At 31.5% G+C, this 25,738-nt stretch overlaps 1 protein-coding gene across 2 annotated transcripts in view; it reads left to right on the plus strand.

Moving 5' to 3' along the window:
- LOC129906886 (xanthine dehydrogenase) overlaps positions 1 to 25,738 on the plus strand; it is a 148,849-nt gene that overhangs the window by 18,194 nt on the left and 104,917 nt on the right. For both annotated transcript variants that reach the window (XM_055982852.1, XM_055982851.1), the window contains exon 2: positions 11,156 to 13,753. In XM_055982852.1, coding sequence (XP_055838827.1) covers positions 11,156 to 13,753 — 2,598 coding nt within the window. The remainder of the gene's footprint in view (positions 1 to 11,155; positions 13,754 to 25,738) is intronic.

Consider the following 25,738-nt stretch of genomic DNA (forward strand, 5'->3'; position numbering starts at 1 on the left):
AATTCTGACATATTATCAAATAACTTTAGCTTTCTTCTAAGAAACTTGTCATAATTTTAAACAAAAAAGTGGACTAATTAAGGAATGTGATGTTTTTAGAACCACGACTAAAATAAAACGCGGCAGGCTTTCCATCAACCCCAATTGCCCAAAATTTAAATTTGCTGAAAATCCATTAACATTTAAAGGTCGATGAAATTAATTCACATTGATTTTAATGAATTTAATGAAATTAAATAATTAACCATCGTACAAAAATTGTAGTGTTTTTCTTTCCCTCCAAATAGTTGAAAAAAAGCATAAAAAGATCGTTTTGTTTTGATTTTCTAAGGAAATTTCATTTTTATCATTTTTTACGTCAGTGAGTTTTTTTTTTAACATGTAATTTTGAAGTTTTTACATCGAGTTTCTTACATGTAAAAAACCCTGTAAAAAACTCGATGTAAAAAACCAACACAACACTACTCTCATACCATCACAAAAATCATGAATTAATATTTCCAAACATGCATTGTATACTGATATTCAGAGCTCAGAGGCACCACACTCACGGGTTAATATTTGGTGTGTTTTTATTACAACCGGTCTTAGGGGTGTGCTATAGAGCAGCATTAAAAAAAGCAGCTTTTGATAGCTGCTATTGAATCACTCTTTAAATAGCTGTTGAATTTCTTCATTCCTGATTTGAAATATGGTCAGGTTTTTGAACAAAATGCAACCAAATGTCACTTGTGGCTTTTCCCACAATACTTTTTATAAAATGCATTTACAAACAAAAATGCCCAAGACAACAACATACCTACACAAATTAATAAAATAGAAAATAGAAAGAGAAACCAGAAAACGAATTTGTGAAATCACCTGCATAAATAATGTAGAATGGATAAATCTCATTTCACTACCAATAATTAAGATTTCACTTTAGCATTTAGCTATTTTAGCTTAAAAAGAAAGACGATTATCCCAATTCATCGCTAAGACCTCAAAAGAATTAAATAGAATGCGTCTGGATTGTTCCGATTCACAGTCATTCATGTACATTATACAACAGTGTAAAACTTACAACCAACAATCTCTCTCTAAAACAAACCGTTCTCACATAGGTATATAATATTCACTCACTTTTTAACCGACTTCCACAAAGGAGGAGGTTATCATCAATTCGTCTGTATTTTTTTTTTAAATGTTTTTAACTCATAACCAGGGCCCGGATTTTTATGCAAATGCATATTTTTTTTTGGACGGCCTAAGAAACAAATGAATCAGATAGTTTTTGGAATCGAGAAATTTGCTTTAAAGTGGCATTCAATCGTTAGCGCATATTTTTGCATATTTTGGTATAAATGGATATTCTGGCTTAATGACCATATTTTCACAATAAATGCATATTTTTCGAGCATATTTTAAGAAAAATAAACTTTAAAGACCTAAAACTAATTTCTCCGACAAAACATTTCTATCTGTTGAGAACTTTGCAGCACTAAACACAATTCCAGCTGACTTTCATAAGTTCAAACTATGGGTTTCTCAGTGAGACTATAAAAAAACTAGAGGGTTGAAACTCGCTTAATAAACAAGTAAGTTTGATAGAGGAAGCAATTTCGAAAATAAATGCAGTAGAGTCTTCAATGGGTCAGTCTATTTGTAAAAAAATAGAAAAAGTTCGTAAAAAAAAGAAGGATGCATAAAAATGAAGAATTTCTTCACCATGGGACCAATTCTGGTTCTGTGAAAACGTGAATCGAAAGGAAAACTTTTTCATTTTCGCTTTCAAACATTCTTTTCACTTTTTCGATTCATTTGAAACAAAACCGACTCTCGTCCTATAATATTATGAATAATTTAGTGAAAGAAATATAATTATATGAATATTTTTTATGTTTGTTTTCATTTTGTCACAGAACAAGAATCAAAGGAGTGAACAAGTGAAAAGCTATTCGTTTCACTTATTCACAGAACCAGAATTGGCCCCCATACCCCATGTTATCCCTAAATGAAAATGGAGACTGCTTGGATAGTCAATATTCTATAAATGGGATAAGCTCTTTAATAATTGCTCCACTAACGTCTGTGGACGTGGAGAGGTCATTTTCCATGTATAAAAGTTTTTTAAGACCAAATCCCATCGGCTTACTTTTGAAAACTTCAGGAAACATTTCATGATTCATGCTAACAAAACCTTTTTACGAAACTAATGTATTAACAGGGGCGTACACTCCCTTGGGGCAAGCGGGGCGGCGCCCCGGGGCCCCCGACCGAATCCAGGGCCCCCACTGGAGACAATGCAGATAATATAATATATTGATTTAAAAAAAAGGTTACCCCAACAAAATAAACTGCTATTTTCAAAGAAAAATTATAATAATCTTAGGGCCCCAAAAAATATTACTTGAAAAATCTTTGCAACCACAAATAATGCATTAGAGGCCCTAAAAAAGCAAAAAAAGTTTTGTTAATGGCATACCAAATATTACTCAAGTCAATACATTATGGGCCCCAAAAAAGCAAACATCTTCAGGTCAGGGGCCCCAAAAGCCTTTACTTCAGGGCCCCCAAAAAATTAAATTTAAAAAAAAAATAGTTTTTTTAAATTAAATTACATTTGTTGATGGATTACTAAATATTACTTTAGGAGCCCTAAAAAAATATGACTTCGGGGCTCCAAAAATATTATATGAAGGGTCCCAAAAAATAATTTTTCAGGAGCCCCGTTAGTTGAAAGGCAATCAAATATTAATTGGGGGCCACAAACTCTATTACTAAGGAGCCCAAAAATATTCATCAAATTTTTTGATGGCATGACAAATAATATTATTTGAGGATCATCAAAACCTTTTACTTCAGTGGTTCAAAACAATCAAATGTAAAATTAAATATCAATTCAGGGGCCCCAACACAAATACATCAGGGCCCAAAATAAAAACATTACGTTATTGGTTGCATTCCGAATATTACTTCGGAACAGAGGCCCCAATACCAATAATATTTTAGGGGCCTCTAAGCACTTAATTTTGAGGCCCCAAAAATAATTTTTCAGGGGCCCCAAAAGAAATAAACTATGTTTGATGATAGAAAATCAGATGTGTACATATTACTTCAGAACAGAGGCCCCAAGAACTATTAATTCTAAGCTAAACAAATTTTTATTTTAGAGGTCTCTAAATATTTAATTTTTGGGGCCCCTATTTCAAGTATTTACTACTTTTATGATAGACATTTTAAGTAAGTATAGCAAAGTGCATAACGAACATATTAAAACATTAAAATAAACCTAAAAATAAATAAGCCATACAAAAAAAATGGGTATGGTTTGTTTCGCTTTTCTTATTTCGGTTTTTGGTTGTTTCGTCTAAGTCGATTCGCTATTTTATTGTTTTGTATTTTTGTTGTTTAGTTTTTTATTTATTTCGTTTTTCCTTATTTCGACAAACTTATACTCCGTTTTCTTATAACTTCGTTTTTAGTTTATTTTGTTATTGATTACTTCGTTTTTTCATTATTTAGTTTTGGAATTAAGTCGCCTTTAGTTCAATTGGACTTTAATTATTTCGCCACCATTTGTTTCGCCCATTTTTTTGTGGATGTTAATAGCCTAAGGGCGTTAAAATTCGCGCGAATTTTAACGCCCTTAGGCTATTAACATCCACAAAAAAATGGCGAAACAAATGGTGGCGAATAATTCGCGTCATTTTGAGTGCCTGTTAATTTTAAAAATGCCCAAAAAAAAACAACGAATTCGTTACAATTTAAGGTAACAGATCTTTTATATTATAAGGATTTGCTTATCTTTATCCAAAAGTCTTCAAAACCCAAAACAATCCACAAAACTGAAGACGGAATAACCAGATCCCAAAATAAACTAAAAGCGAAATGAACCTTGACGAAACAACTCATTGGACTTGTAATGAAAATGCGAAATAAATAAAAATCAAGAAGACACAAGGCGAAGTTATAGTTGGGCGAAGTGATCGAAATACGAAGTAAACGAAAACCTAAATAAGGGATGGCGAACTAAACAAAAAAAATTGTGTCAAAAACGAAATATAAGAAATCGAAGTAAAAAAGGCGAAACAATAGGCACCCAAAAAAAATGTATGGCGTATACTTACTTTTTTTTGTATCTAAGGGGCCCCCAAATATCAAAGGGGCCCAAACTTTAGTCTTGCCTCGGGGCCCCGGCGACTCAACGTACCCCACTGTGTATTAACATATTATATAATATAAATAGTATATTTTTTGCTAAACCAACCTGAATTTTATGTTAATTTAATTAACTGTTTGCTGTGAAAACCTTCCATTAATAAAGGACTGTATTATTATTTATTTATTTATTTATTTTATTTTTGTTGGAATATTAAGTAATTTTAAGCGCATATTTTAGGCGCATATTTCATTTTTTAGGGCATACAAATCCGGGCCCTGCTCATAACTATGGACTGGGTGAACCAATTTTGATAATTCTTTTTGTATTAGAAAGTCGCTGCACAGTGGGGCAGCCCCCATATAGTGTGGTGATATAAAGATTATTTTTTAAACTAAAGCTATGGGAAAAAAAGATCACGATTTCTAAACTTAATAGTAAAATTGATAAGATGAGCATATTTGTCTTTGATTTATGTTTATTCATGCGGTTGAAATTGAGAGTTTTAGAGCAAAAATTCAGTTTTAAATAATTAATAAAAAAAGGTGTTCTTTTGTTTATTTGGTTAAAAAAAAAATTCTTTGAGAAAAAAATAAAACACAAACTTCTCGCATAGATAAAAGTATGTAAATAACTATTCTTCTGAAAAATTTTTTTTTTATAAATTTCTTATACTTAAAAATTGAATGAGAAAATAATGAATTTTTGAAACGCACCTTAAAATTTTTTTTCAAAATCTTCTGTTCAGGCAAATATTTAGAATACAAACACTTTTGCTAAATGTTTGCCTAAAATATTTTTAATGAAATTTTGAACATCAAAAGACGGTTTTTTTTAAAGAAAGTGCTTTTTTGATTTTATTAAAATAAATTACAAAATCATTCTTTTTTGACAATCATGCACTGATTACTTATAAACAATGTTTTTTTTTTCTTTTTGGAAGTTGTTTTTTTTTTATTTTATTATAAGAAGTTTCGTGAAACAAGTCGATTTGTTATATAAAGTTAAAGTGCTTTTGTTTTTTGCTTTTTTTTTTATTAAAATATTTTTTAATTTAATTTATTATTAATTTTTTTCGAATTAAAATTGATGCGGCTATAAGGTTTTTTAAAAAAAGTCCCACCTCACTAAGCAAATTTGAAAAAAAAAAAATAACTTGAACATCAAATTTGACAATTTTTTTCAAAGTTTTGTCTTTGAAATTTTATTTCACAAAAAGTATTCGCGAAAACTACTTAAATCGAAAAGCATATGCGCATAGAGTATAAAAATAATTTATTGAAAACAATCATTTTCATCAAAAAAAAGGCAAAGAAAACATGAATTTGTATCTTCTCACGTCATTAATTCCATTTTTTTCCCTAACAACCTATAACAAATTTTATACCATCTGAAAGCTTATTGTCTAAGCTCAAAATACATATCGATCAGGTCTATGAGACATCTACAAAAAGAGCTAGAATTTTTTGAACTCGATCAAATTTCATTAAAAAAAGCAAAAAAAACATTTATTTTTATGTCCTCAAGCTATTTTATCAATTTTTTTCGATGACAACCTATACAAAATTTTACACCATATGAAAGCTTATTATTTCACCTTTCATATGACGTATTAAACTTATTTCATAGATGCCTACAAAAGAAGTAAGAATTTTTTAAAGTCAACCATGTCGAATTTCCAGACTGATATTACGGTACTTCCCACACTGGTGGCTATTCATGATCAACAGATCTCCACTGTAGTTTTGAGGTTTTTCGCAAGTTTCTTGATTTAACATTGTTTAGCTTGTAATTAGTCTACCGTTATGTGTTATATACATAAAAGGTAATTGTATCACGATGCTCATAAAAGTTTAATAAAATTTCTAAAATACTCTTATAATATAATATTTTGAATTCTAAAATTTTATTTTACCGTTATCTCAAAATTGTGTTTACGAAAATGATTGAAACTTCGCACACATTTAGTCGTGGTCATGGTCTATCATTACTCCATGCACTTTATTCCTCTATCTATTAAACAAAAAAATATAAAAATAAAAAATGAAGCAAATCGGTTAAAAACGGCCAAAAAACGTGTTTTTAAAAAAAAATGTTTCTTCCGTTATTCAGTCAAAACTCACTAAACGATTCCAATGTATGCACATGTATGTATTAGACCAAAACCTACATGTCCTATTAGTTTGAGATTTTTTGAACGCTCCAAAAAAAGGCTAAAAATCAAAAACTACCCAAAAATACCCCTACAAAACAAGGTGTTTGTCAAAAATTCATATTTTGAAACGCAGAGTGTTGGAAAAAAATCCTTGTCAGACCCCTAATTTTTTTTCTCTTATCTTTCACTTGGCATCCTTAGAATTGTCAAAAAAAAATTTCCCTACCCAAAATCATCATTTTGTCATAGCCCCAACAAATGTACTTCGTTCAAACAAAACGTTAAAGCTTAGTTTTTCAAAATGCTTTAAAATTTTTTCTTAAATGCAGTTATTCTTAAATTAGTCTCATCTATCTATAACAAAAAAAAAATCAATTCTCTACGATTTCGCGTTTAGATTTTAGCCCAAATTTCACCTTTCCGTTTAACCCCTGTTTACCCTATTAAATGACGGAATTTTTAAAAATCCTTCATTTGGATTAAGCTTTAGGTTATTATTTTTCAAATAAGCTATAGGAGATTTTTGTATCTCTAATAGTTTTTTTTTTAAATTTTGAATTGAATTTTTTTGCCGCCCGCGAAAGTGCGAGAGTGTAACGCTAGAAATTGGCGTCACTTTTTTGTGGTGGCTGCCATGGTTCATCGATTAATAAGACGTTATCACGTCAAAAAGTCCATAAAATTCAAGAAGTCTGTTAACTTTAGTTACAAAACCAAATAAAGTGACAAAAAATGTCTTATTATTAGTAGAAGTAATTAATATCACAAATCGACCTATTCTGCCCCACTGTGCGCCGGTGCCTGCAGTGTGGTCCCATTTCAATTTCATTAATTTTAGACTATAGAATCCGTGAGAAAACCAAAAATCCAAGTTTCGATCAATATAAGTCGGTTTTTTTTTTTTTATAAAAAGGATTATTCCTTAACTTTTCTATACATAACACATCTCTGCTCTTGTCGTCATTAATCTTATATGAAGAACAGAAACAGAATGCATATAATCTTTTTTTATCAAAAAAACAAAACCGTCTTCCATGGGTCGAAACTAGGTTTAATGGTTTTTCTCATAGTTTCTAGAACCAGGCCAGAACTGGGCGAAATTGAAATGGGACAACACTGCAGGCATCAGCTTTCCAAGTCATAAAGAAAGTGCTTTTTTGATTTTATTAAAATAAATTACAAAATCATTCTTTTTTGACAATCATGCACTGATTACTTATAAACAATGTTTTTTTTTTCTTTTTGGAAGTTGTTTTTTTTTTATTTTATTATAAGAAGTTTCGTGAAACAAGTCGATTTGTTATATAAAGTTAAAGTGCTTTTGTTTTTTGCTTTTTTTTTTATTAAAATATTTTTTAATTTAATTTATTATTAATTTTTTTCGAATTAAAATTGATGCGGCTATAAGGTTTTTTAAAAAAAGTCCCACCTCACTAAGCAAATTTGAAAAAAAAAAATAACTTGAACATCAAATTTGACAATTTTTTTCAAAGTCTTGTCTTTGAAATTTTATTTCACAAAAAGTATTCGCGAAAACTACTTAAATCGAAAAGCATATGCGCATAGAGTATAAAAATAATTTATTGAAAACAATCATTTTCATCAAAAAAAAGGCAAAGAAAACATGAATTTGTATCTTCTCACGTCATTAATTCCATTTTTTTCCCTAACAACCTATAACAAATTTTATACCATCTGAAAGCTTATTGTCTAAGCTCAAAATACATATCGATCAGGTCTATGAGACATCTACAAAAAGAGCTAGAATTTTTTGAACTCGATCAAATTTCATTAAAAAAAGCAAAAAAAAACATTTATTTTTATGTCCTCAAGCTATTTTATCAATTTTTTTCGGTGACAACCTATACAAAATTTTACACCATATGAAAGCTTATTATTTCACCTTTCATATGACGTATTAAACTTATTTCATAGATGCCTACAAAAGAAGTAAGAATTTTTTAAAGTCAACCATGTCGAATTTCCAGACTGATATTACGGTACTTCCCACACTGGTGGCTATTCATGATCAACAGATCTCCACTGTAGTTTTGAGGTTTTTCGCAAGTTTCTTGATTTAACATTGTTTAGCTTGTAATTAGTCTACCGTTATGTGTTATATACATAAAAGGTAATTGTATCACGATGCTCATAAAAGTTTAATAAAATTTCTAAAATACTCTTATAATATAATATTTTGAATTCTAAAATTTTATTTTACCGTTATCTCAAAATTGTGTTTACGAAAATGATTGAAACTTCGCACACATTTAGTCGTGGTCATGGTCTATCATTACTCCATGCACTTTATTCCTCTATCTATTAAACAAAAAAATATAAAAATAAAAAATGAAGCAAATCGGTTAAAAACGGCCAAAAAACGTGTTTTTAAAAAAAAATGTTTCTTCCGTTATTCAGTCAAAACTCACTAAACGATTCCAATGTATGCACATGTATGTATTAGACCAAAACCTACATGTCCTATTAGTTTGAGATTTTTTGAACGCTCCAAAAAAAGGCTAAAAATCAAAAACTACCCAAAAATACCCCTACAAAACAAGGTGTTTGTCAAAAATTCATATTTTGAAACGCAGAGTGTTGGAAAAAAATCCTTGTCAGACCCCTAATTTTTTTTCTCTTATCTTTCACTTGGCATCCTTAGAATTGTCAAAAAAAAATTTCCCTACCCAAAATCATCATTTTGTCATAGCCCCAACAAATGTACTTCGTTCAAACAAAACGTTAAAGCTTAGTTTTTCAAAATGCTTTAAAATTTTTTCTTAAATGCAGTTATTCTTAAATTAGTCTCATCTATCTATAACAAAAAAAAAATCAATTCTCTACGATTTCGCGTTTAGATTTTAGCCCAAATTTCACCTTTCCGTTTTACCCCTGTTTACCCTATTAAATGACGGAATTTTTAAAAATCCTTCATTTGGATTAAGCTTTAGGTTATTATTTTTCAAATAAGCTATAGGAGATTTTTGTATCTCTAATAGTTTTTTTTTTAAATTTTGAATTGAATTTTTTTGCCGCCCGCGAAAGTGCGAGAGTGTAACGCTAGAAATTGGCGTCACTTTTTTGTGGTGGCTGCCATGGTTCATCGATTAATAAGACGTTATCACGTCAAAAAGTCCATAAAATTCAAGAAGTCTGTTAACTTTAGTTACAAAACCAAATAAAGTGACAAAAAATGTCTTATTATTAGTAGAAGTAATTAATATCACAAATCGACCTATTCTGCCCCACTGTGCGCCGGTGCCTGCAGTGTGGTCCCATTTCAATTTCATTAATTTTAGACTATAGAATCCGTGAGAAAACCAAAAATCCAAGTTTCGATCAATATAAGTCGGTTTTTTTTTTTTTATAAAAAGGATTATTCCTTAACTTTTCTATACATAACACATCTCTGCTCTTGTCGTCATTAATCTTATATGAAGAACAGAAACAGAATGCATATAATCTTTTTTTATCAAAAAAACAAAACCGTCTTCCATGGGTCGAAACTAGGTTTAATGGTTTTTCTCATAGTTTCTAGAACCAGGCCAGAACTGGGCGAAATTGAAATGGGACAACACTGCAGGCATCAGCTTTCCAAGACATAAAAAAAAAATACAGTATAGGTACAGACGAATTGAATATGTCCTCCTTTTTGAACGTCGCTAAAGAGAGCAGATAACTTTCAAAGAGCATAGAACATATTGTAAAAAGAGTCGCGAAGTTAAGAACAGCATTTTTGATTAAAAAAGCAGGGGAATGGTTAAGAGCAAAGAACATGTAATGTTCGCTCTGTTCATTTGATCGCTTTATTGTATGGGGGAAAAAACAGACCAAAGTTATTGAACAATTTGTCTATTTTTTTTGGGTGCTTCTATGTTGATTGAATTCGTTTGCAAATTCAGCGCAGACAAACAAAGATAATATTAAAGAGTAGAAAAATGAATAACTGACACTGAATTGCGTTTGCTCTATAAAGACAAGTAGCGTTTTCAATATGGCTATGTTCACTTGTAGATATGAGGTATTTATTGTTTTTTTTTGGTGGCATTATCAATATAATGCGTCTGCTGTTCTATTTTTTTGAACAGTTTTAAATCTGTGCTACCAAACTTATTTCTTCATAAATTGTTTAGAATATAGGCTTGCTAGCATACATGTTTTTATTTATTTGGAAAACAGACATGAGTAATACCAGAAAAACCTGAAAGCGAAAAATATGACAACTCTAAATTTTTGTTGTTTCTGCTGTTCTCGGAACATTCAATATACAGAGCTGCGCAGATTTTAGGTAAAGCCCGATGCGTTTTTTTGTCCAGTTTAGCCCAGTGGTAATAAAAATTACACCTATTGTTATGTTTTACTAAGGTTCGCAATAAAACTGATTTCGTTTATTTAATTTCAACTTTTTCTTTCCATTCAAATAAAAAACACACTTTATTTCAACTTGATTTACTTTTATTATTTGCTCAAACAAGCACACTATTTAAATCACGTTATTTACTACTAACAATATCCAGCACTTTACTTCACCTTGTACCGTAATTTGAAAATTTCAAAATTAAACTGTCCGGTCCGTGTCCGCGCCATCAATTTATAGGTACCCATGTTCTAGAAATTTCCTTTCCAAGAGGTGGCGCTGTAAACTTCCCCACCAGTGGGATATTTTTCCAACGGATGTGTTCAAAAAAGAAGGAAGGTTCATATTTATTAAAAGGGCGTTCAGATGTTTACCTTCGCAGTAGTAGGTGGTATGTTCAGACATTTATCTTAAAAGTAGTTCAGTAACTCATCGTTACAATATACATATATTTATTTGTTTTTGTTTTTGATAAACTATGTATATAATAATTTTTTTACAGATTGTGGATTTGAATCCTGATCCGGAATGTACTTTGCTGAGTTACTTAAGAGAAAAACTTCACTTATGTGGAACAAAATTAGGCTGCGGTGAAGGTGGATGTGGTGCTTGCACTGTAATGATATCTAAAATCAATCACAAGACAAAGACCATTAAACATGTATCTGCCAATGCATGTCTGACACCTGTGTGCTCAATGCATGGCCAGTCTGTAACGACGGTTGAAGGAATTGGAAGTACTCGAACTCGTCTTCACCCGGTTCAGGAGCGAATAGCTAAATCTCATGGATCACAATGTGGATTTTGTACGCCAGGAATTGTGATGTCAATGTATGCTCTTCTCAGAAACTCCCCTCAACCAAAAATGCATGACTTAGAAATTGCATTTCAAGGAAACCTATGTCGCTGTACTGGTTACCGGCCAATTCTTGAAGGATATAAAACTTTTACTCAAGAACTTGCATGTGGCATGGGTGAAAAATGTTGTAAGATTAACGAAAAAAAGCCTGACAAAGTATCCGATGAAACCAATAAAGACAGTCTTATTATGAAGTCAGAATTTGAACCTTATGATGCAAGTCAGGAGCCAATTTTTCCGTCTGAACTTCAGTTGACCGACAAATATGACAAACAAAGTATATACTTTAAAAGTAACAGAACTGAATGGTATCGCCCCACTTGCCTAAAAGACTTACTTGCAATTAAATCAAACCATCCAGATGCTAAGATCGTCGTAGGTAATACAGAAATAGGAATAGAAATCAAAATAAAAAAATGTCTTTATCCTGTTATGATTCATCCCTTGGAGATTCCAGAAATGATTAAGATAGAAGAAACCTCTTCTGGAATGTATTTTGGGGCAGCTGTCAGTATTGCAGATATTGAAGATACTCTTAGAGAGCAAATTGCATCTAAGCCAGAGGTAGAAACAAGATTTTATAAATGTGCACTCGAAATTTTTCAATATTTTGCGGGAAAGCAAATTCGGAATGTAGCATCATTGGGAGGTAATATTATGACATCGAGCCCAATATCTGATATGAACCCTGTATTGGCTGCTGGTGAGGTTACACTTACTGTTTGTAGCTTAAATGAGGGTATTTTGAGAACCAGAAATATTAAAATGGGACATGGTTTCTTTACGGGTTACCGACGAAACAAAATTGAGCAATATGAAACTTTGGTAGGCATTCTATTCCCAAAAACAACGAAAAATCAATTCATAAAATCATTCAAGCAGGCCAAAAGGAGAGAAGATGATATTGCGATCGTAAATGCAACAATTAACGTCAGTTTTAAGTCAAATAATATTATTGAAAACATACATTTGGCATTTGGTGGCATGTCTGCAACAACTGTTCTTGCTCCAAGGACTTCAGAAGCTTTAAAAAACACAAAATGGGATCAATCGTTAATAGATACAGCTATAAGATCACTTTGTGATGAATTGCCGTTGTCATCTGATGCTCCGGGTGGTATGGTCTCTTACAGACGGTCGTTAGTCATAAGCCTATTTTTCAAAGCCTTTTTATTCATAGCTAATGAGCTTATTAGATATGACATGATAAAAAACTTTATTTCCAATGAAGAAAAAAGCGGATCAGAAATTTTTAAGACACTTCCATTAAAAAGCACTCAACTTTTCGAAAAAGTATCACCTCTACAACCTAAAACTGACCCAATAGGTCGTCCAAAAGTACATGCATCGGCCTTAAAACAAGCAACAGGAGAAGCTATTTACTGTGATGATATTCCAAAGATGGATAATGAGCTTTATTTGGCTTTAGTGTTAAGTACAAGAGCTCATGCAGAAATAATAAGTATCGATGCATCAAGTGCTTTGAACTTAGAAGGGGTTCATGCTTTTTACAGCAGCAAGGATCTAACTGAGGAAGAAAATTCTGTGGGAGCAGTCTTTCACGATGAGCAAGTATTTGCATCCAAGGTCACTTGTCAAGGTCTTATAATTGGAGTTATTGTAGGTGATAACCAAACCATAGCGCAAAGAGGTGCATCGCTTGTCAAAATAGAATACAGAGATATTTTACCAACTGTCATTACTATAGAAGATGCTATAGCGACCAACTCTTACTTCCCCAACTACCCTAAAATCATAACTCAGGGAGATGTAGAAGAAGCATTTGAAAAAGCTGATTTTATAGTTGAAGGAACCTGCCGGATGGGTGGCCAAGAACATTTTTATTTAGAAACTAATGCTGCATTAGCTGTGCCACGCGATAGTGACGAAATAGAACTTTTTAGTTCAACTCAGCATCCGGCGGAAGTTCAAAGATTAGTAGCTCATGCGCTGTCCATACCAGTGTCGCACGTTGTGTGTAGAGCAAAACGGCTTGGTGGAGGGTTTGGCGGAAAGGAATCTCGTGCATTTATAATAGCTATCCCGGCTGCATTTGCGGCATATAAGCTACAGAGACCAGTAAGGATTATGTTAAATAGAGACGAAGACATGATGATAACAGGAACGCGGCACCCATTTTTATTTAATTACAAAACATGTTGTTTAAATGACGGCACTATAACAGGTTGTCAGATAGAATGTTATGCGAATGGAGGGCATTCAATGGATTTATCATTTTCGGTAAGTATTGTATTTGTTTTACTCATGAAATAGAGACCAACAAGAATTTTTTTAGCCGGGGCACAGTGGTCAGATTAAGATTTTAGCGTAACAAAACTATTTTGGAAAGGAAAATCATGTTTTAAATTAGTTATGTCGTTTTCGATTGGTTTCACTCAAGAATTGACACTTTCTGAAATGCCACAGGTCATATCGCTTCCAATCAATTCTTTTTTTTTTGTGTTAAATTTCAAGTATCAAATATTTGTATTATTTTGTTTTTCTTACAAACGAAAGTCAGGACAAATTATTTAATATTGGAATAAAATGGTAATGTATCCATTTAAATTCTGGGGTGGAATCGGTTAAGGTGACTTGCGTAAGTTGACAGTCACATATCACAAAATCGGTCTGCGTAGGGTGATTGTCACATGTGATAATCACATTTTTATGACTTTTTCTTGTGACACCTAATTTGCTATCAATTTCATAAAAAATAATATTTATTTTTCCAATTTCCAATGCAAAACACTATTAAATAAACAAATTTGAATTAAACTCTTTCATTTTACATACAGGTACACAATATAAAAAATATAATTCACAATAATCATTTCTTTTGTCTGAAAAAAAAGTTATGCTATGAATTTTCCAAGCATTTGGTGACAGCCTCCCGGGAACTCGAACTTGGTTAAACCATTTGGACGCTTTGTTTTAACAACACCAAAAAATATTTATAAAATAATAGATATTCTCAGATCGACATGAATGTTTTGCATCTTTTCTTATCAATCACGTATGAATTTATGTCTTTTTTTAAAGGAAATTGCTTATAAAACACAAATATAGCACTCACGTCGTGTAGAAAATGTTACGCGACCAAACCTTAGTAATATTATTATTATTTTCATTATCATTATCATTATCATTATCATTATCATTATCATTATCATTATCATTATCATTATCATTATCATTATCATTATCATTATCATTATCATTATCATTATCATTATCATTATCATTATCATTATCATTATCATTATCATTATCATTATCATTATCATTATCATTATCATTATCATTATCATTATCATTATCATTATCATTATCATTATCATTATCATTATCATTATCATTATCATTATCATTATCATTATCATTATCATTATCATTATCATTATCATTATCATTATCATTATCATTATCATTATCATTATCATTATCATTATCATTATCATTATCATTATCATTATCATTATCATTATCATTATCATTATCATTATCATTATCATTATCATTATCATTATCATTATCATTATCATTATCATTATCATTATCATTATCATTATCATTATCATTATCATTATCATTATCATTATCATTATCATTATCATTATCATTATCATTATCATTATCATTATCATTATCATTATCATTATCATTATCATTATCATTATCATTATCATTATCATTATCATTATCATTATCATTATCATTATCATTATCATTATCATTATCATTATCATTATCATTATCATTATCATTATCATTATCATTATCATTATCATTATCATTATCATTATCATTATCATTATCATTATCATTATCATTATCATTATCATTATCATTATCATTATCATTATCATTATCATTATCATTATCATTATCATTATCATTATCATTATCATTATCATTATCATTATCATTATCATTATCATTATCATTATCATTATCATTATCATTATCATTATCATTATCATTATCATTATCATTATCATTATCATTATCATTATCATTATCATTATCATTATCATTATCATTATCATTATCATTATCATTATCATTATCATTATCATTATCATTATCATTATCATTATCATTATCATTATCATTATCATTATCATTATCATTATCATTATCATTATCATTATCATTATCATTATCATTATCATTATCATTATCATTATCATTATCATTATCATTATCATTATCATTATCATTATCATTATCATTATCATTATCATTATCATTATCATTATCATTATCATTATCATTATCATTATCATTATCATTATCATTATCATTATCATTATCATTATCATTATCATTATCATTATCATTATCATTATCATTATCATTATCATTATCATTATCATTATCATTATCATTATCATTATCATTATCATTATCATTATCATTATCATTATCATTATCATTATCATTATCATTATCATTATCATTATCATTATCATTATCATTATCATTATCATTATCATTATCATTATCATTATCATTATCATTATCATTATCATTATCATTATCATTATCATTATCATTATCATTATCATTATCATTATCATTATCATTATCATTATCATTATCATTATCATTATCATTATCATTATCATTATCATTATCATTATCATTATCATTATCATTATCATTATCATTATCATTATCATTATCATTATCATTATCATTATCATTATCATTATCATTATCATTATCATTATCATTATCATTATCATTATCATTATCATTATCATTATCATTATCATTATCATTATCATTATCATTATCATTATCATTATCATTATCATTATCATTATCATTATCATTATCATTATCATTATCATTATCATTATCATTATCATTATCATTATCATTATCATTATCATTGTTTTAGAATGATTGAAATTAAAGACAAACGCAAAATATTTCAAAACGTTATAATTTAATCTTTTAATTAAACAACAAATCAAACTAAACAAATCAATTAATTTACAAACAAAAATCCATAGGAATATTCCCTATGCAAAATCGACCGGCTGGTTTGGTGGTTGCTAAGAAAGTGAAATAGTAAAACTCTTATCACTCATATGGTACATACACATTTGCTAAAACCATTGCACACGTCACCATTAGCATTGATCTGCATTCACATTGCGGTGATTTGTTTTTCCAATGACCAACGGTTTCAGCAAATGTGTATGCACTGCATTTGCAATGAATACACAAAAAAAAAATACAATGCTTATGATGAGACCAAAGATAAGAGGATTAACTCATTTAACAAAACCAATGATTTACAAACAAAAACCGACATAGGAAACATACCATAGGGTAATGCAAAAATGTTTGGCAATTGTAGAAAAAATTAATACATATGTGTTAAGAAATTAAATGAAAATGAAATTATAAATTAAATTGAAAACTAATTGAAAATAAATTAATTAAATGTAAATAGAAAATTATTTAACTGAAAACAAAAAATAAATACATAAACAATAACTGCTGCGTTCCTCAACAATCATTATCATTATCATTATCATTATCATTATCATTATCATTATCATTATCATTATCATTATCATTATCATTATCATTATCATTATCATTATCATTATCATTATCATTATCATTATCATTATCATTATCATTATCATTATCATTATCATTATCATTATCATTATCATTATCATTATCATTATCATTATCATTATCATTATCATTATCATTATCATTATCATTATCATTATCATTATCATTATCATTATCATTATCATTATCATTATCATTATCATTATCATTATCATTATCATTATCATTATCATTATCATTATCATTATCATTATCATTATCATTATCATTATCATTATCATTATCATTATCATTATCATTATCATTATCATTATCATTATCATTATCATTATCATTATCATTATCATTATCATTATCATTATCATTATCATTATCATTATCATTATCATTATCATTATCATTATCATTATCATTATCATTATCATTATCATTATCATTATCATTATCATTATCATTATCATTATCATTATCATTATCATTATCATTATCATTATCATTATCATTATCATTATCATTATCATTATCATTATCATTATCATTATCATTATCATTATCATTATCATTATCATTATCATTATCATTATCATTATCATTATCATTATCATTATCATTATCATTATCATTATCATTATCATTATCATTATCATTATCATTATCATTATCATTATCATTATCATTATCATTATCATTATCATTATCATTATCATTATCATTATCATTATCATTATCATTATCATTATCATTATCATTATCATTATCATTATCATTATCATTATCATTATCATTATCATTATCATTATCATTATCATTATCATTATCATTATCATTATCATTATCATTATCATTATCATTATCATTATCATTATCATTATCATTATCATTATCATTATCATTATCATTATCATTATCATTATCATTATCATTATCATTATCATTATCATTATCATTATCATTATCATTATCATTATCATTATCATTATCATTATCATTATCATTATCATTATCATTATCATTATCATTATCATTATCATTATCATTATCATTATCATTATCATTATCATTATCATTATCATTATCATTATCATTATCATTATCATTATCATTATCATTATCATTATCATTATCATTATCATTATCATTATCATTATCATTATCATTATCATTATCATTATCATTATCATTATCATTATCATTATCATTATCATTATCATTATCATTATCATTATCATTATCATTATCATTATCATTATCATTATCATTATCATTATCATTATCATTATCATTATCATTATCATTATCATTATCATTATCATTATCATTATCATTATCATTATCATTATCATTATCATTATCATTATCATTATCATTATCATTATCATTATCATTATCATTATCATTATCATTATCATTATCATTATCATTATCATTATCATTATCATTATCATTATCATTATCATTATCATTATCATTATCATTATCATTATCATTATCATTATCATTATCATTATCATTATCATTATCATTATCATTATCATTATCATTATCATTATCATTATCATTATCATTATCATTATCATTATCATTATCATTATCATTATCATTATCATTATCATTATCATTATCATTATCATTATCATTATCATTATCATTATCATTATCATTATCATTATCATTATCATTATCATTATCATTATCATTATCATTATCATTATCATTATCATTATCATTATCATTATCATTATCATTATCATTATCATTATCATTATCATTATCATTATCATTATCATTATCATTATCATTATCATTATCATTATCATTATCATTATCATTATCATTATCATTATCATTATCATTATCATTATCATTATCATTATCATTATCATTATCATTATCATTATCATTATCATTATCATTATCATTATCATTATCATTATCATTATCATTATCATTATCATTATCATTATCATTATCATTATCATTATCATTATCATTATCATTATCATTATCATTATCATTATCATTATCATTATCATTATCATTATCATTATCATTATCATTATCATTATCATTATCATTATCATTATCATTATCATTATCATTATCATTATCATTATCATTATCATTATCATTATCATTATCATTATCATTATCATTATCATTATCATTATCATTATCATTATCATTATCATTATCATTATCATTATCATTATCATTATCATTATCATTATCATTATCATTATCATTATCATTATCATTATCATTATCATTATCATTATCATTATCATTATCATTATCATTATCATTATCATTATCATTATCATTATCATTATCATTATCATTATCATTATCATTATCATTATCATTATCATTATCATTATCATTATCATTATCATTATCATTATCATTATCATTATCATTATCATTATCATTATCATTGTTTTAGAATGATTGAAATTAAAGACAAACGCAAAATATTTCAAAACGTTATAATTTAATCTTTTAATTAAACAACAAATCAAACTAAACAAATCAATTAATTTACAAACAAAAATCCATAGGAATATTCCCTATGCAAAATCGACCGGCTGGTTTGGTGGTTGCTAAGAAAGTGAAATAGTAAAACTCTTATCACTCATATGGTACATACACATTTGCTAAAACCATTGCACACGTCACCATTAGCATTGATCTGCATTCACATTGCGGTGATTTGTTTTTCCAATGACCAACGGTTTCAGCAAATGTGTATGCACTGCATTTGCAATGAATACACAAAAAAAAAATACAATGCTTATGATGAGACCAAAGATAAGAGGATTAACTCATTTAACAAAACCAATGATTTACAAACAAAAACCGACATAGGAAACATACCATAGGGTAATGCAAAAATGTTTGGCAATTGTAGAAAAAATTAATATGTGTTAAGAAATTAAATGAAAATGAAATTATAAATTAAATTGAAAACTAATTGAAAATAAATTAATTAAATGTAAATAGAAAATTATTTAACTCAAAACAAAAAATAAATACATAAACAATAACTGCTGCGTTCCTCAACATGCCGCCCCCGCTGAAGGAATTTCAGGACATGGCAAGAGGGAAAGTTTGGTTACGGGGCGCATGAAAGTGCCACGTACGTGTCCATCTTCACCTGGATGAACTTCGGTAACTCTTCCAAGAAACCATTGAGAAGGTGGAAGATTTGGTTCTTTTAGAATGACTAAGTCACCAACTTCAAAATCTCTTTTGGCTTCTCTCCATATTGGGCGCTGCTGCAAAGATGTGAGGTAATCGGTTTGCCACCTTCGCCAGAAACCTTGCATCATGTTTCGTAGTAGCTCCCATCTTCCCAATCGGTTGATAGGTGTTTCCAAAAAACTTGGCTCGGGTATCGCCGTATAAGGTCTACCTATAAGAAAATGAGAAGGTGTTAATGGATCAAGATCTGAATCGGAAGAAGCACAAAGGGGTCTAGAGTTCAAAAGGGCTTCGATTTGGGCTAACAAGGTACACATTTCTTCAAAGGTAAGGACACTATCGCCAACGACGCGCCGAAGATGTTGCTTTACCAATTTAACCCCCGCTTCCCAAAGTCCACCAAAGTGAGGACTATGCGGAGGGATAAATTGCCAATCAATGTTTTCGCCAGCCAACATTTCTGCAACCTTCTTGTTGTGGGTTTGAGATTGCACCAATTTGTAGATTTCTGATAAAACTCGAGCTGCTCCTTGAAAGTTCGTACCATTATCAGAGTACATAACGCTGCATTTACCACGCCTGGCGATAAATCTTTTCAGGGCAGCCAAAAATGCATCCGTGGTTAGGTCCGAAACCAATTCGACGTGCAGCGCCTTAGTTGTCATGCAGACAAACAACGAAATGTACCCCTTTGACATTGTTGGTTTCCTTCCTCTCGAAGAACGAAGCGTAATGGGTCCAGCATAGTCACATCCTGTATGGGCGAAAGCAAATGATGGATTCACTAGAGACGATGGCAAATTTCCCATAAGCTGTGTAGAAGCATTTTTTCGATGACGAAAACACGTAATGCAATCGTGCACCAGTTTACGAATAAGGTTTCTGCTCCCGAGGATCCAATACTCCTGACGAATCAATGTGAAGAGTCCCGAAACACCAATATGTTAAAGGTTCCTGTGGGCATCGAGAAGAATCAGCTGAGTTATAGGATTATTTTTGGGTAGAATAACAAGGTGTTTTATCGCGAAGGGAACATTTCTGGCGTTCGAAATTCTACCACCGACACGCATTCCTTTCTTCAGGAATGTCTTTTACCTCGATTTCGCGATGATTTGGCCACTTATCAAAGTCCTGAGACAACCATTCTGGACCATTCCACCACATTTTGTAATCCATTAGATCCTTAGGCAAAAGACCCCGCGAAGCACAATCAGCAGGGTTATCAGATGAAGAGACATGATTCCAAGACGAACGAGGCAAAGAAGACAAGATTTCGGAAGTACGATTTGCTACAAACGTATTCCATTTTCGCGGCGGAGACGAAAGCCAGGACAAAACAATTCGGGAGTCACAAAACGCTGATACTCGAACTGGTTTTACATCCAACGACGACCGAATGAGCTCAATTAAACGACACAAGAGGAGAGCTCCACAAAGTTCCAAACGAGGAATCGACAATTGCTTAACGGGAGTTTTGGCTGCGACCAACTGAATCTCTGCACCATCTCCTGAACAACTACGACAATGCACAACAGCAGAATAAGCCTTTTCCGAAGCATCCGAGAATCCTATTAATTCCAAGCCTTTAGAATTTTGGGTACCTTCAAGAAATCCTAAAGTTCTCAAAATAGGTCAAATTCTCCCGGTGCAGCTTCCATTTTTCTGCGATTTCAGAGGGCAAAGGATCATCCCAGTCTATCTTCGTCTTTGCGGTCCACAGCTCCTGAAACAGTATTTTCAACAAAATAGTGGAAGGAGCGAGAAAACCCAAAGGATCGAAAATCTTTGCAACCTCGGAAAGTAGTTTTTGTTTTGTAGGCACGAATTGTTCAGGCAAACTGATTTTATAGGTAAAGGTGTCGCGATACGGGCTCCAAACCAAACCGTGAACCTTGGTGCACTCCGATGAACTATCTAAATCGAGTGAAACAGCTTCTTTACAGTTGATCTCGCGCAATATCTCCCAACAATTAGAGCTCCACTTGCTAAGCTCTAACCCTCCACAAGACAGCATTTCGACGATCTGCTTCTTCAGCTATTTGACGAAGAACTTTCATGGACAAATATGGAGCTGGAGAAGTACCATATGTCACAGTTGACAATCGAAAATGCGAAATGGGGGCATCAGAAGATTCCCTCCAAACAATCCTCTGAAAATCACGGTGCTTTGAATGCACCCAAATTTGCCGAAACATTTTGACAATGTCAGCACAAAACACGAAGCGAATAACACGAAAACGAATACAAACGTTTATCAAGTTGCGTTGAAGAGGAGTTCCAACATGAAGCATATCATTAAGGCAACTATTTTTGGTATCCTTATGAGACCCATCGAAGACAACGCGAATTTTGTTGGTGATAACGGCGTGGTGAGGCAAATAGAAAACACTTCCCGAAGTAGGTTCTATTTCATTATCTGGAATACGCTCCATGTGGCCTAGATCCAAGTATGTTTGCATGAACTTGCAATATTCTCTTTTGAGGTCTTTATCACGACAAAAACGACGTTCCATGGCGAAAAGTCTAGACAAAGCTCCTGAGATGGTATTAGCAAACTTTACATTGTCCTGCCGAAAGGGAAGTTCAACCACGTACTTTTTATCAGCTGAACGAGTGAGGGTTTTTGAAAACTGTTTATCAACCTCATCTTCACCTACTGTCAACGACGAACTATGCGAAACCTCTTCAATTTCCCAAAAGGATTTCAAAATCACATCAAGGTCAACACCTGCGTGCAACGAAACTAAGGAATTCCCTGGCAAACAACCCGTAACAACCCATCCAAACAATGTCTCGTGTGCAACAACTTTTCCTTCTGGATCTGAATGATGATCACTAAGCAGAATGCTCCAAGCCTTATCAGCCCCTAACAACACATCAATGGAACCTGGGTTTTTGAATCCTACATCAGCTAACAAAAGATCGTCGAGGAAGGTAAAATTGCTAGCTTCAAACGAAAGCGATGGTGTTTGAGAAGTAATTTGGTTGAGAATATATGCCTCAACTTGCATAGTATGCGGAGTAATTCGGGATTTTAACTGTAACTCAACAGCACCTTGAGTCACACCAGCTTCAACCGGTGAAATCCCAGAGATAGGCAAACGGGCATGGGAACGACGAAGGCCAAGCCTTTTCACCAAACTATCGGTCACGAACGAAACCTGAGAGCCACTATCCAATAAAACACGCACAAGATGAGTCTTTCCGGAATTGTCAAAAACTTTCACCACAGCCGACGAACGCGAATCATTTTTCATATGGTTGCTCACAACGGAAGCTGAGTTCTGGGTAGGATCAACAACACTTGCAGAAGCAGCTGGATTAATGTTATCTAAGCTATGATGGCGAGATTTACATAAGGTACACCGTGCCTTAACTCGACATCGAGTTCAAAAGGGCTTCGATTTGGGCTAACAAGGTACACATTTCTTCAAAGGTAAGGACACTATCGCCAACGACGCGCCGAAGATGTTGCTTTACCAATTTAACCCCCGCTTCCCAAAGTCCACCAAAGTGAGGACTATGCGGAGGGATAAATTGCCAATCAATGTTTTCGCCAGCCAACATTTCTGCAACCTTCTTGTTGTGGGTTTGAGATTGCACCAATTTGTAGATTTCTGATAAAACTCGAGCTGCTCCTTGAAAGTTCGTACCATTATCAGAGTACATAACGCTGCATTTACCACGCCTGGCGATAAATCTTTTCAGGGCAGCCAAAAATGCATCCGTGGTTAGGTCCGAAACCAATTCGACGTGCAGCGCCTTAGTTGTCATGCAGACAAACAACGAAATGTACCCCTTTGACATTGTTGGTTTCCTTCCTCTCGAAGAACGAAGCGTAATGGGTCCAGCATAGTCACATCCTGTATGGGCGAAAGCAAATGATGGATTCACTAGAGACGATGGCAAATTTCCCATAAGCTGTGTAGAAGTATTTTTTCGATGACGAAAACACGTAATGCAATCGTGCACCAGTTTACGAATAAGGTTTCTGCTCCCGAGGATCCAATACTCCTGACGAATCAATGTGAAGAGTCCCGAAACACCAATATGTTAAAGGTTCCTGTGGGCATCGAGAAGAATCAGCTGAGTTATAGGATTATTTTTGGGTAGAATAACAAGGTGTTTTATCGCGAAGGGAACATTTCTGGCGTTCGAAATTCTACCACCGACACGCAACAAACCGACGACATCAATAAAAGGTGAAAGCGAACATAATTTGGACATCTTGTCAACACAACGATCAGCCTTAAGAGCTTTTATTTCACCAAGGAACTCATTTTGAGACCACTTGAGACAGGCCTTTCTGGCAAGGCGAAGTTCAGAAAGCGAAAGATATCCATATCTTCTATCTCCTTTTGGCAAACGACAAAAATATATGAAGCGACGAATATAGCCAACTATTCTCACAAGCTTTCTCCAACTAGAAATTTTAAGCGAAAGGTTTTCAAGAAAATGCTCAACCGTAACCGAAACGCAAACTGCAACGACCTTTTTCCTTTCTTCAGGAATGTCTTTTACCTCGATTTCGCGATGATTTGGCCACTTATCAAAGTCCTGAGACAACCATTCTGGACCATTCCACCACATTTTGTAATCCATTAGATCCTTAGGCAAAAGACCCCGCGAAGCACAATCAGCAGGGTTATCAGATGAAGAGACATGATTCCAAGACGAACGAGGCAAAGAAGACAAGATTTCGGAAGTACGATTTGCTACAAACGTATTCCATTTTCGCGGCGGAGACGAAAGCCAGGACAAAACAATTCGGGAGTCACAAAACGCTGATACTCGAACTGGTTTTACATCCAACGACGACCGAATGAGCTCAATTAAACGACACAAGAGGAGAGCTCCACAAAGTTCCAAACGAGGAATCGACAATTGCTTAACGGGAGTTTTGGCTGCGACCAACTGAATCTCTGCACCATCTCCTGAACAACTACGACAATGCACAACAGCAGAATAAGCCTTTTCCGAAGCATCCGAGAATCCTATTAATTCCAAGCCTTTAGAATTTTGGGTACCTTCAAGAAATCCTAAAGTTCTCAAAATAGGTCAAATTCTCCCGGTGCAGCTTCCATTTTTCTGCGATTTCAGAGGGCAAAGGATCATCCCAGTCTATCTTCGTCTTTGCGGTCCACAGCTCCTGAAACAGTATTTTCAACAAAATAGTGGAAGGAGCGAGAAAACCCAAAGGATCGAAAATCTTTGCAACCTCGGAAAGTAGTTTTTGTTTTGTAGGCACGAATTGTTCAGGCAAACTGATTTTATAGGTAAAGGTGTCGCGATACGGGCTCCAAACCAAACCGTGAACCTTGGTGCACTCCGATGAACTATCTAAATCGAGTGAAACAGCTTCTTTACAGTTGATCTCGCGCAATATCTCCCAACAATTAGAGCTCCACTTGCTAAGCTCTA

Source organism: Episyrphus balteatus, chromosome 1 (assembly GCF_945859705.1).
Source record: "Episyrphus balteatus chromosome 1, idEpiBalt1.1, whole genome shotgun sequence".
NCBI lineage: Eukaryota > Metazoa > Arthropoda > Insecta > Diptera > Syrphidae > Episyrphus > Episyrphus balteatus.